Raw genomic sequence first — 14,320 nt, forward strand, 5'->3', positions numbered from 1 at the left:
GTGAAACCTAAAATACAGTTTGTCAAAAAATAAAATAAAATCCAGACTTTTATTTAGCTGTATTAACAGTTTAGGGGGGGGGAAATAAGACTCCCTAAGAGTATCCAGTCCTTGCAAATTAAAAATTCATTTCTGATCATTTTATTTAGGTGTCTCTTTCTTGTGTATCTCTCAATGCGATTCAAATCAGGACTTCATTACTATGGAAAACATATGCTGATCATCAAAGTGCAAAATACTGGGAGGAGGATGTGCAAATGCATTGACTTACCACACCCAATGTGATTTGTTAAACCTAACCCAGGTTGCGGGGCCTGTTTTTGCGTCTATATTCAGCATGTTTGAAAGGCAGCTGCTACAGTATTTGACACAAAGATGTCTGCGGTCACTGTGGCGAGCAGGAGGCATGGACGCAGTGACAGAAAACATTACTTGTAAAATATTTGGAACAATGAAATAATTCAATATGAAAGCAATAAAATGTAGAATAAAAATATCTTCCTGATTCAAGGGCGCAACACTCCTCTACCCCCCTTTATTTCTGTCCAATTGGAGCACTGATCACCACCCGTATGACTTTGTTTATAAATTATATTCTACTTTTTGAAAAAATACACGGAATGGGGTAAAAAAAAAAAAACCAACAGTCTGCTTTTGGTCTGGACCAAGCAAGACTTTCCTGATGTGAATTCACCCATTCCTCTGTTCTTTGAAAAAGTAGCATAAACGTGGCTTCTTGTGATTGTGAGCGTGTCTGTGGAGCATTAGCCAACTGCTACTTCTCTTGTTTACTCTGTCGGACCAATAATTATCTGGTTTGCTTGTTCAAAATACAGCTCTAGTCAGAACTGTAACCTCAGCCTGAGCATTACCCTAACATCTTCAAATAACTATAATATAAAGACTCCCGTAGGTTCGCCATTTTTATGTTCATATACTCAGTAAAACGTTCTTCCATGTTCCTATTACTCAAACCTGAACTGAGAAAAACACATAATTCAGGGGACAGGAAGAAGCACATCGTTTGCATTTGATTTGGCAGATGCAAAGGAAATTGGTCTCTTTTTTTTTTTCCCTCCTCTCCCTGCCCAGGTTCTTTTATACCAGCTCTTCGGAACTAGTATTTTGCAACAAATCTTATGAGAGTTTCTCTCTTTTTTTTTTTCCCTCAAGGCCTCGGTGCTGTCCTTTTGAATATTATTTACTCCGAAAAGGATCACAGAAAAGGCCCAAATCGAAACAACAGTTGGCACTTTTTCTGTTTTTGCCTATTCATAGCAAAGACATAATTAATTCTTGACGCCCAGGTTGCTGCTTTCAGCACCGAGGGATTTTTCAGAGTCACTGTGCGCACTCGACTCCCATGTTTCTATCAATGCCAGCATTAACCAGACCACCTCTGTCGCACACATGAACACTTTGTGCATTAGACGCGGTTCATTGCTGAATTCAGAGTTTGAACTGTAGCTAAATTAGAATTGAGTTGAAATTTGTGGTGATATGGCAAGGTTAAATCGGGATATGGATTGTGGGTTGGCTCTGTGCTTTTAGTTGCGCAAAGGGCACATTACCGTGAGTGTAAACACAAACTAGGAAGCCTGACTGTAAGTTAGGAAGCAATCTCAGACAGAGCTGCAAACGAAAACTTTATTTTATAGTGAGACTGTTGATTGCATTGATGGTATACAGAAAAAAATAAACAATAATTGATGCAAGTCTGGATCTGTATATTCTTGTCAGTGATGAGGTATAAAGTGAGAGATTAAATATTGTATATTTTTTCTTTACTAGCTAATTTGACCAAGAAATGATTTAATTATTGCAATTTATTTTTGCTATAATGCGATCTTAGCGAGTGCTTGTCATTTCTCCTGTTTGCCATTTCATACTTCTATAGTTTTGGTCGTTTCAACTATTTTAGCTGCAAAAGGAAGCTCCTTCTGCCTTTCAGGCTTCCATTTTGTACCAGTAAACAAAACAAAAAAAGAAAACAAAAACACAGTCATGAACAGTTAAAAAAAAAAAAAAAAAAAGCTCAAATATCACACATTCAATTCTATATATATATTTTTAGAATTTGCATTACGTAGGCCAAACTTCATGGGACCTCTTGCTGGTCCCATGCTTATTAAAATCACTCAACCACATTTGACCTGGAACCGAATACAGAATATAAATATAGAAAATTACTTAAGTCCACTGTGTCAAAGCTGGCTTGAAGTGAATTGACGCATCGTCAGAACAAAATGTCCCACGACGGATGGCTCCATTAGCGACCAAAACTAGAAAGGTTCAAAATGGCTAAGGGGTGAAATTTCTCTTCAGAATATGATCATTTGATGTTGGCTATTTTTTCCACAATGCGGCTCCATTAGTAGAAAGCGTCGTCTTGCGGCAGTTGTGTAAAGCTGTATACAAACAGGGCTTTCACATACATATGTTGCCAGCTCGGTAAATGAGTTGGTAATTTTGCTAACAGACGTGTTTCGGTTAGTCATATGACCCCTTCTTCACCAAAATAATTACTCAAGCACAATGTGAGACAATATTGTGGCATTTTCATTAACATTTAATGAGGAAACCTTTTTTTCTGATTATTTTTTTATTATTAAATATACTTATTTAAATTTAGAAATCCTTATAATATGTTGGAAATACATTTGTATGGAAACTGATATGCTTTTGGGAGAAAATGTCCATAGCTGATGCATTTTTCATGGGTTCAGAACCATTTCCTTTTCATACGTTGTCCATACCTTTCTGTTACTTTCCATTAGCAGTCAGCTGGCTGAAAGAAGACTCCCACAGCTTTCACTCCATGATTTAAAAAAAGCACATATTTAACTATTAAAAAGTATTTTTAGTCATAAAAATGTACAATGAATATACAGCTGAGAACGTAGAAAATACAGTCGCTTTCTGGCCAAGCAACAAATTAGCCAATGTTACAATATTTTGGAAAGTATTTATTATCAAAATAGTAATAAATGGATGCTAAACTTATTATCCCTGTAATATTATTTGCTGACAATTAACTTGTTTTTCTATAATCTTGCATAAGTAATAATGTTCAATGAAATTAGACGATGAGCTGGATTTAAGGGATTATCATCACAATTTTCTACAATCCTTAACTAGTATAAAAACGATGGTATTTAGTGAGAGAGTTGAAGGGTACAAATAAAACTAGAGAGCCTAATTTACATTTTTAAGTTGAGTTTATTAACCTAATTGTTTCATATCTTTATGGAACCATCCTCTTTCTAAATCTCGTGTCACAGTTCTAGAGTGTGTTCTTTTTTTCTTCACATTTTCTTGTACTTGTCGCTCAGTTTTCTCGAGTACATTATTCTGTGTCAGCGTATCTTTTTACCAGAGAAAAGACATTGTGTGTGGAGGTGTTCAGATGTGCGAAGGTGTCCAATTGTGAATATCTTGACAGGACTTGCACAGTCTCTGCTATTATACCTGAAGAAACAATGCCCCCCACACACGCACTCACAAGAAGGTGAGGGGAATTTAAGTTTCAGAGGCTTTTATTTTTGCATAATGAGTAAAAAAATTTACATTCACCAACCACGTTGCTTGGTGCACATTGGTACAATTGCTTGTTGACATAAATATCAAATCAGACTATAATATCGTTGCAGGTCAATGCATTTAGGCATCTAGTTGTAGTAAAGATGATTTCCTAAAGTTAAAACCGAGCATCAGATTTATCAGATGATAAATAATTTACGTGTTATTGTTTGCAAGTACCAGATGGACCTGGTCTTAGTTCTTCAGATGTACTTGCAATATTTTGACAAAAATCTCTGAGTGATGTTTAAGCACCTTGTTCAGTCTACGCAATGAATAATTATGGTAGTTCTAAAAGTAAAATTGGATCCAACCCGATACTATCAAGGTATACCTAATAACGTGGTCAATGACTGTATACAGCTTTAAAAAATCAGTTAGGTGAACCATGCTGACAAAGCACATCAGTGTCATAACTCTGCTTCAAATGACATCATAGTTCTCTAAATGATTTATTCGCACCAGCCCTTGAAGTTGCATTAAGATTGCTGCGGTCATGAAATGCGTCCAGCTGACCGGGCCCAGTCGGTTTGTGACCGTCCTGTTGGTGTGAACGTAATGCAGTCCCTTCTGACCTGGTAAACGCGCATTAGCGCTTTCATTCGCACGCTCTTGAAGATTGGCATCACATGCACATTCCATACATACAAGTCAGTAGCATGGTACAGTCCAGCTGTGAGACTCTTTGCCAACAGACACTTAGTATGACTGTGTCTTAGTCCCACAAGTTGACAGCAAACTCGCCAGTAATGCAGGGTCATCACAACACGAACAGTCAGGCACCCACACACACACACACACACACACGTCTCACATACAGTTTTTTTCCCCCCCTCTTCCTTCTCCTCCTTCTTGCATGCTTACTCAAACACGCGCACCACCTCCCTGTGAGTGTGGCTTAAAGCCCGTGCTAGTAAGTACTGTGATTTCTGTCAGCAGCGCTTGTTTAGGTTCAGAAAGATTAGCTTCTGGAAGCTTAGCCAGAAGAGAAAATAGCTGCTTTTAAATGGACATATTTGTGGTTTTTTTTCTTCTGTATTTATTATAAGCTTGTGTTTTTCTTGAGTGGGTGGGAGTGTCTCTTGTAGCTTGAGGGATAATGATGCTGTACTCCATCCAGAACAGTGTACACTTCTAGCCTTCCTTTCGGAGGACAATTTGTCACCCGGCTGTTTCTTCTTGAGATAAGAAGACTGTAATCAATCACTTATCTCTTGTTGACTCTTCTAGGCAGCCAGGAAAAGTAAAAGAATACAAGTTATCAAAACACCATGATGGCCTAGCTGTGTAGTCTTTGGAAAAGAGAGCACGCATGGTCAACGCTAGCAGTAGCAAGGAACACTAATCCAGCTGTACTATCTATAGCAAAGTAAAACAAAGAGTATGCAAAGTTAGTGGCAGCAATGGCTCTTTAAGGAAAGTGACAAAAACACAAGCATTGAGGAGTTTGTTGTACTTTCTATGAGAACACAGGACAAAAAGAGAAACTCACCTAATGCTTCAATTAGCAAGTAGTCAATTGAAAAATGAGTTTAGAGTACTTTCTACGAGGAGAAAAAAGTCCCTAGAGTAAATGTAGATAATGGGAATAATCGCAAGACAGAGTTAAACGCAGAAGCCGTGCACTAGGAGTATGAATAAGGAATTAAAAGCAGTAATGGTTCTGTCAATGTCTTCATCCAGAAAATAAATTAAGGTTAACACTGGATCATTGCGTCAGGCCTAGTTTCTCTGGACAGCAAAAGACAAAGTGTGCAAAGTTAATAACAGCAATAGATCCATGCAGAAAAAGAGAAACTTGTTAAACAGAGAATGAGTCTGAATTACTTTCTTTGTAAAAGAAAAGCTAGTTAATTGGAAAGCAAAACAAAGAGTAAACAGCTAATTATTCAGCTGGTTATCCAAGAGAAAAGAAAAACTGGGAGACAACCAAAATGACTAAATTTGTGTCACTCTTGTTATATTTTTATCAAAGCAGCTGAGGAAATTCAGTAGAAATGTATTTTCATCATTATTGTTGACTGAGTGATCCTTTCTATTCTTATGATCGCACGCAGCTTGTATTTTGGCGATTGGAAATTACAGAAGTGTAAGAAATCAAACTAAATAATACGTTTGTTTTCCAAAGGAGATGGTTTTTGGTTTACAACTAATCGGAACAATAAAGTACGAGGAAGATGAAATCAGGCCAGGTGGGTGGTGCGTTTTACTTTGAAGCGGTGCTCGAAATCTGCTCATGTGCTGCGACGTCAAAACAAAGCAAGGTGGGCGCTTGCTTGTGCTGCTTTCTCCTTTAAACGCGCTGCTCCAGGGGTTCCAGAGTAGCCATCAGCACAGTTTGTTTTATCAGTTTGTTCCCTTGAGTCAGGCTCTGTGATGCTGCTGCCTTGGCAGGTGGCTTCAGAGCAAACTGCGCTGTCATCCGCTGGCTTATTGAACAAATAGAACCTGTTGCTGCTGCTGCTGCTCTTCATGTAATTCCCTCTTGGTTTTGCAGCTCTCGTGTAAAACGGAACGCACAGACACTTCTTTGCCTCCGCCACCTCCTTAAAACCATAGGTATAATATGTTTATGGTGACATTAAATTAGAACATTAAGTTACTTAACAAGGACAAAAGCAAGCAGTAGGAAACAATTCACCTCTAATTTGGAAAGATTTATCATTTAAAGGATCTGGAGCGTACAAAACGTATTTGTTGCAGCATAAACAATACATTTGCAATCCATGCAAATGTATTCAGCTGTCAACTTGTACAATTTCTGTCTTTCTCGTCATTTTGCACAATTTCTTCTTCAGTGATTAACTATAGCAGCAAAGTAGGTTGCTATGGGCTCCTGCTTTCTGCTCTAATTGTGAGCTTCAGTGCAGCTCCTAGTTTTGCACAGATTTGTTTTGTTTCTTTGCTATTTAGTAACAGACAGAGCCGACAGCTGATTACAACTTTCCTTTGTTAATTCTTACCACATTAGAACGGAATGCTGTGTTGTTCGGAACGTCGAATATAAAAACATTGGGGCTGTCCATGTCAAGGAAGTTAATCTTTAAATGGCGTTAGCTTCTGTCATCAAGAAGGTTTTACTACTTGACTTTTAGAGACAAAGTAGCTGATCTTTTTAGGTTGTTCTGAAACTGCTTGTAGCATTTGCTTGTAGCGCTAGCGCAGCCAGCCTGTGTCTTCATTAGGCATTTAGTTTTTCCTGTCCATGTGCCTGAAACAGAAAGTACCTTCAAACAACGGATTTGTTTTCCTTGTCGGCTATTATTGTGACACCTCCAGTTGGTACGCCATGTTTCTTCTTCCTCCCATATCAATATCGCATCTTATTTGTCTGTCTGTTTCAGAGATGCTTGTCTGCACCCATTTCCCTGCTTTGGAGGATTTTTGTCTTGTTGTCTGCCATGTCTGCAGTAAGGTGGTGACTCCTCAGGGCATCCTCACACATTACGGTAAGGCAAAGACCCAGAAGGCCAAACTCATACACTTGTGCTATTTTTATACTTACTCTGCTAGCTTATGTTGTGACTACAGCTCACAGAGAGGTCAAAATACACACACATCCTCACACTTTTGAATAGACTAGAAATAACATTTATTGTCCCTGTGACAGGCAACTGGGAGATTGTACAGTAAGGGAAAATGTTCAGCATAATAAAAAATGTAAAAAAACACTGTGCAGTTATTAAAAATAGCTCCAATTCAAAGAAATGTGCTTTATGGGAAGACAGACATTTAAGGCCATATTCGTACACTACTGAAATATGCTCTACACACTCACACACAGTGTGACAACCAGATCGATACAATAACTGGTGATTATCACTCCAACCTGTCATTTATGTAAGCGCCCAGGCGCCACACGTTTATGCCCTCTAATAATCAGCAGCAGGCAGACGAAAGCTGAGAAGCACTAAATAATTTACAGGTGGAGTTTTGTAAACAAGTGTTTTTGTCTAACAAATAGGTACACCCACTAATGTGTGCCTTCTTTTATGATAGGTCTTTAATAATCACTGTGGTACTTTCTGCTGATTTGCTTAGAACAGTATTCCAGTGCATCAATATGTAAAAACAAATATTATGTGGATGGGAAATGTCTAAACAGGATGTTAGCGGACAGGATCCGCAAACTTCAATGTATTGTCTACCTTAAATAAAAATTCTAGTTATAGAGTATGTCTTTGCAAATTAATCCTGAAATATAGGTGTTGATTGTATTGAGCTCTGGACTTTGACTAGCCCATTCCCTTGTAGCTCTGGCAGTTTCATGGCATTATTTGCCCCAATGGTGTGACTAAGTAAATTTTTCAAAGTTTTATATGTAAAGAATTTGTGAAAACCCTGTTCTTCACTACCATTAAGGATGGTATCCTTAATGGTAGTGAAGGATTATCCTCGACTTTGTTTTGATTCGTCATATATGATTCTGAGCGGGGAAGAGGAGGGGATGGGCACAGGGTCACGCTCGGTGAACCTCAGCATGGACAGCAAGGCGGGCAGAGTTGCACACACATCCTCACTTTCTGTTTCTCAACAGAAGGAGGTCAGCACTATTGTGGGATACACACTCACAAATAAACTCCTGGCAACCGCTGTTGTTCTGTCCATACTCCTGTCCCCTACAGCGACCCCGGACCCACTCCACCCACTTTACTGTTTTTGGCAGAGTTTCTGCTTGGTTGGGTGACAACATGTGTGAAGCACATTCATGCACATCAACGCTCGCCAGTTGAGCAAGGGAAACATCCAACTTTTCCTGTTAAAGTGCAGTGATTCTGGAAATTCTGCAGCAAAAAGACAATCTATCATAATTTCAAACCAAATTCAAACAATTTTATTGCTTTAGCCAGATACTTCTTGGTTTCTTTTAAAAGAATATTATGGCATGTAAAAATGCTCCAGCTGACCTTCCCTTTAAGATCCCTTTAAGAGCTCACCCAGTTTATATAGTTTCATGATACGCGATGTACTTCCTTCTATTGTGGCGTATCCTCACACGCGCCGTCGTTCCCCGCTGGGATTTGACTCTAAACGTTGTGACGTACGTAAGCGTCATATTTTGTCTTTGTGTTTATTCATCGAGGGCTTCGCTGTTGTGCTCGACCTGCACATCAGAGCAGCGCCGAGGTTTTACAGCTACACACTGAAGGGAGGGCCAGGCTGTCTGCCTCAGGGCATCCCTGCCTCCTGGCTCTGCATGCACCATTTGCTGCTCATATCCGCTGCTTTGGAACATGGGAGGGATCTGAGGCCAGTAGATGTGTGCAGATGATGAGGTTGAAGGGAGAAAATGGAGCACGGTGGAATGTTTGTTTTTAGACTTTATTCCCTGTCCCATTGTCTAGAGAACATCCATCTGTCTTCCAGTCACCCATCAATTATTCATCTGTTGGTCATATATCCATATATTGATTGTAGGCCTGTGACGATAACAAATTTTGCTGAGCGATTAATTGTCTCAAAAAATATTGCGATAAACAATAATATTCTTTGAAGACCATTTTAAACTGATGTAATGGTAATGACATAGTAATCCAAGCGATATCCTGCCAAAAATACATACACTTTCTTTTAAAAAAAGAACACTTAACGCTGGAACTGATAAACAAAATAAACAAAACAACCAAAAACAAAACTAAAATTGACTCTCAGTCTCCATTAACAAAGAATGCACTTGTATAAAAACTAAAATCAAAGTGGAAATAAATACTGCGTTCAACCAAAAGAGTGCAGATTATGAAGTCTGTATACTATATTGCCCTTTAACAAACATTAGATTTAGATAGAGAAGATGGGCATATAAAACTATCTGATGCAATAGTTCACTCCTACCTTAAGCCCAGTTCACACTACACGACCAACTAAGATTGTCGCTTACGATAATCGTGACTGATCATCCTGTAGTGTTACGACTGATCGGGTCCGGTCAGTAGAACGTCGTGGGCGCTCCGATCTAAATCAGGCATACGCTTATTCAACATGTTATATTGTCTTGGCCAGTTTATCACTGCAGCCTGTGGGGTTTTCCCCGACTGGGAGTGAGAACGCAGCCTGTTGAATGTGACAGGTAGCCAATCAGAAAGCACGAACAGATTCCCCTTGTGCTTTCTGAGGGGAAAAGTGACATCGGAGAGGATATGTGGAAACATTAATGTTTATTCAACATTTCGTGCAAAGAATGTCCACAGAAATGACAAGGAGAGGAGTTGGAGCGAAATTGCTACGCAGTATACCTGGTAACTTTTCAGCTGTTCATCGTTAACGTTGCTCGTTAATAAGTAGGTTATGATGATATTCATTCAGTCAGGACTTTATGCTGACACTAGCCACATGCATTGCAGGTATATTCTACTAAAATATTGATTAATGCCTGGTTTTAAAATTAGTTAAGTGGACTTGTAGCCATTATTTTTGTGCCCATTGTTCTCAATGTAATTTTAAACATTAAAACGGTAAATACTAATTAACCAATGAAGCTTAAACACACAAATGGTAAAGACGAAAAAACAGAATAACTCACCTCCACATCATAGTGCAGCAAATAAAGCCCCGTCCTCCACTCTTTTATCCAACGCCTTTCCTTTTTGTTACATCTCGTATCGCTTAAAATAATCTGTCGAATATAATCCATCAATCCGTAAATCATCCATCCATCCAATGTTAATCTTCCATTCAGTCATAAATTTTTTGGTCCCTCATCCATCCATCCGTCCGTCCGTCTGTAAATCATCTGTTCATTTATCTGTTTTTCATTCATTCATTCATTCATCTATTGGTCATTCATCCATCCACTATAAAGTTTTGGATTTCAGCTTAAAAAAACTTGGCTAAAAAGCACAGAAAGCAACAGTTGTGTTCACCAGACTGGTTCATTGTTTTGTGGATGTGTTTATTTAGTTTTCCTTAAAGTGAAGCAGGCGTGCATATTCTTAGCATAAATTTCTAAATCTAAATCTGCGGCAGTGTCAGTACCACATTCTGTCTAGAGAGCATTCAGAGAAGAAATGTGGGGGGAAAAAAGCTCAAAAATACTAAAACCTTAAAGCTTATTATTGCCTAATCAGGGTGTAAAAGTCAAATTTTTGCTGTAAGGAAAGAGTAGAATTTATGTTCCCTGTGTAGGAAGCTAGTAAACTATCCGGAACACGAGTTCTATATGGGCATCCCTTATGGTGTGTTTGAAACCGGACTCCTTGTGGGCCCCGATCCCCACCAGAGATGAGAGAATTCACGGGTCAGTGCAGATTTCTGCTTTTGAAGCCATGTGTTTGAATAAATCAAACCTCCGTTTTATCTTTTTGATAATTCAACGCACTTCTTCTCCTCTGCTCCTCTTCCTCTCCTCACTACCTCTTCCTCCTCCTGGTGTGTGTGAGTAAGTTGAACACGCGATGAAAGGGTCATGTTGCTGCTGTTAGTTGGAGCAGTTTTCCACCCCCCCCCCCTCTGTGGCTGTGGGTTTATTGAGCTTCCAGGCACATCAAATCAATTCTAGATATCTTTTCAGCTTCAGCGTACCCCGAACTTGACGAACGTGATGCTTCCGAGTTTGAGTGTGTCGTCATAGAAGTTTGTTGTTCACATCGCTCGCCGTCTGAATGTTGGCGGTGAAATTTGCCTTTAACCACAGAAGCGCTGATGGGTTTCACTTGCCAATGCACAACTTAACGGTTGCTGTTGTGGTTTGGAGGCATATTAGCTCTCAGTTGGGCCTGTAAAAACCGATTCCTTTTATCTCACCGAAAATGTAGGGTGACTTTATTTTTTTTTGTTTGTTCGTCCTCAGGATTATTTTTGCCCTCGTCACCTTTTCATTTGGAGGAAGTAACAGGAAGTATTTTTAGTTCTTCATGCTCATAACTGGTGCAGTTGTTTTTGGTTTACTTTTATTTTCAGTTAACTCAAGTCATGTTTGGGAGAGCAGGTCTGTTCACAGTGACACATCCTGCCTTCGTTTGCTCTTAAAGTAATTTATTTTTTCCCATCAGCAGTACTATGGCAACCAAAGTTTGTTTATTCTTCGGTGTTTTCTGTCTTTAACATGCAAAGTACTCTGGAATGACAAAATGGTTTAGTAGTAAATAAATCAGTAAAACCTTTGGTATGATTTTCAGACAATTGACATAAATCTATTACATATTATAAGTGCGGATATTTAAATGTCAATGATTAGGCATTTAATAAATTTTTTAGACGGGGAAATAAATTAACTATTTAAAATTGTATATTAAAAGTAATAGAAATAATTTTAGACCAATCTACTTTAACTAATCCAGGAATAGCACCATCCATTGACAAGTATAATAACATTCATGATGTGTTGCAGCACAAGATTGTGAAATATCAAACTAAATAAAAAAAATTTCTTTTGTTACAAAAAAATTATTGGCTAAATCAAAAATGTTATTACTAAATTCTAAAAATAATAAACAGTAGGAAGGGTTTGAGGAAGTTTAATTTTCATTACACAGCAAAACAAGAAGCATGAAATTGCGAAGTGAATTATTTTCTCATATTGCTATTTTAGGATATTTTCCATTTCAATTATTTAATTGTATTCTACTTTACCGATGACTTCGGCATGCATAAATATTTTTGTTTTATTTGGATTGTGGCCCTGATGGCCCTTCCTGTTCTGACCTTTTGTCATTGCATATTGGTTTGGTTGAGCTAAAGTTTGTCACTGTAAAAAAGTTTCTAGTACCAGACTCTTTTTAATGTGATTTTTTTTATATATATGTAGTTTAACAAAGCTGTAAAAAAAAAAAAAATAGTTCAAACATTCCATATAACTTTTAAAAAAGCTTAATAAACAGTGATTTAAGCATGTATCAACATCTGCATTCCACTGAGAGAGAAGGACTGGAACGCTGATACTGTTTCTCAAATGATAAATTGTATTCTTTGTAACATTTTGATGACATGTTTTTTTTTTTTTCTAATTTGATCTGAAAGGGTCTGTGCCAATCACTAAAGCTGCAGTTTTTTTAAAGTTACAAATTTTGGTCAAAATAATTATTTCAAAGAACTTGGCTGAATTTCTTAAGTAAAGGTTCTCTGGTTTCTTCTATGTTCTAAAACCAAAGATTAGAATGACACAGTGCTAATGTTAAAGCTCCATGTGAAACCGACAAAAAATGTGTTGTGCATCTACAATTATTATTAGGCCGCTCAGAAGATTGGGTAATTTATGACACAATTGTCCTTGAGATTCTTGCAGAAATTTAAAAAGAAATAGTCTTACTCAATGTTTGGATTTTGGTTCTGTGTGCAATTGAATTCTTATCCTGAAGCAGATTAAAACACAACACTTCCTAAAAACTTGGCAGATTTCTTTATCTTTATCCAAATCGCCAAATGTTACTCAGCTGAATGTGAGCTATACATTTGTTTACAACATTAAGTGAAACGGTAATTTATCTGCAGCTTCTTAAAAATAATTTTCTAGTAACTGTTTTCACAAGGATTTCTCCTGTGTAAACCAGCACCGCCATTGTGTTGCTGGTTTATCCAGAACTTTGTGTTGTTTATAAGAGAGCAGCTGCAGTTGACAAAACACTTAATAGCTGATATTACTGGGGTTCGTCACAGATGTTAGTTCTTATATTCTCATCTTCCTGTCCTTATTGCTTCTTTCTCAACATACTCAACATAACTCAGCTGAGCTCTGAGAGCCTACTTCCTTATCATCTTCTGGCTTTGCCTGTAGGTTGAATCAGAGACCAATCAGCAGCCAGCTGGGCTGTCAGCATGGCCAATGACAGCAGGCAGGCAGGAGAGAGTAGCAGGGATAGCGACCTTGGGGTTGAGTGGCTCGGTGGCCTTGCCAGAGGATTGTTCATTTAAGTGAATCATGGTGTCTAGCTTCCAGGTTGTCCTTAACTTTGAGTGTTTTGGCAAAAATAGGTTCATTAGCTTATATCTTGTTAATGACAAGTACTTTTTGTCATTACATTACCTAGTATTACTTAATTGAAAAGCTACTATACTATATTTATGACTTTTACTTAGCTAATTTTACCTAAGTTGTATCTTTTTGTCCTTTAAACCAAGAGAAAGTTTTTTAAAAATGTGTGTTTTATTAGCTAAAAGTTTAGAAAGTTTTGGGGGTTTTTTTCTACAAAGCTCTGTAGCGTTTGGAATAAAAATGCAAGCATGAATCTTTAGAAGCCAACCACCAAGAGTCATTGCAACAAATGTGTCATCGTTCGCCATCTAATTTTGGAGCGCTGAGACCGTAAAATAACACCCTTCTACAAAATCAACATATAGCATGTGACGTGTAGAGCTGTCCAAATGGTTTCTGCAGACATGCTTCATGATCACACGATCACAGGGTTTCCTTTTTATTTAACAAGCTCACAGTACATGTGACCTGTCAGACTGCATGAAAGAGATGCGATTGCTTTAGTTTATGGCACCCTTTGAAAATAAATGCCATTTCATTTGTTTCAATTTGTCTTTTTGTTTGTCTTAAAACAGATGAAACGTATATATATATATATATATATATATATATATATATATATATAGTTGAAAATTAGCCGAATAATGATACTTCTTCATTACGTCTGTGGGGGTAAGACAGTAGGCAGATGCTTAAATCAGAGCGTCAACTGCTTTGTTGAGTTGTAAAGCTGAGTTGACTAAAACTGTGCAAGTCCAACGTGTGAAACAGCCGAAGAACATGTGAATAAATGTTTGAAATTTGTACTGCATGCCAGTGAATGCGACTCTGGAC

General features: G+C 38.0%; 1 protein-coding gene across 4 annotated transcripts in view; it reads left to right on the plus strand.

The window, feature by feature from the left end:
* Positions 1-14,320, plus strand: part of LOC102216647 (ataxin-7-like protein 1) — a 31,082-nt gene that overhangs the window by 4,003 nt on the left and 12,759 nt on the right. For 2 of the 4 annotated variants that reach the window (XM_023350369.1, XM_023350370.1), the window contains exon 3: positions 6,924-7,028. In XM_023350369.1, coding sequence (XP_023206137.1) covers positions 6,924-7,028 — 105 coding nt within the window. Of the gene's footprint in view, positions 1-6,923; positions 7,029-14,320 lie in introns of those variants that run through there. The other 2 variants (XM_023350371.1, XM_023350372.1) reach the window with 2 other exon arrangements.

Source organism: Xiphophorus maculatus, chromosome 17, assembly GCF_002775205.1.
Source record: "Xiphophorus maculatus strain JP 163 A chromosome 17, X_maculatus-5.0-male, whole genome shotgun sequence".
NCBI lineage: Eukaryota > Metazoa > Chordata > Actinopteri > Cyprinodontiformes > Poeciliidae > Xiphophorus > Xiphophorus maculatus.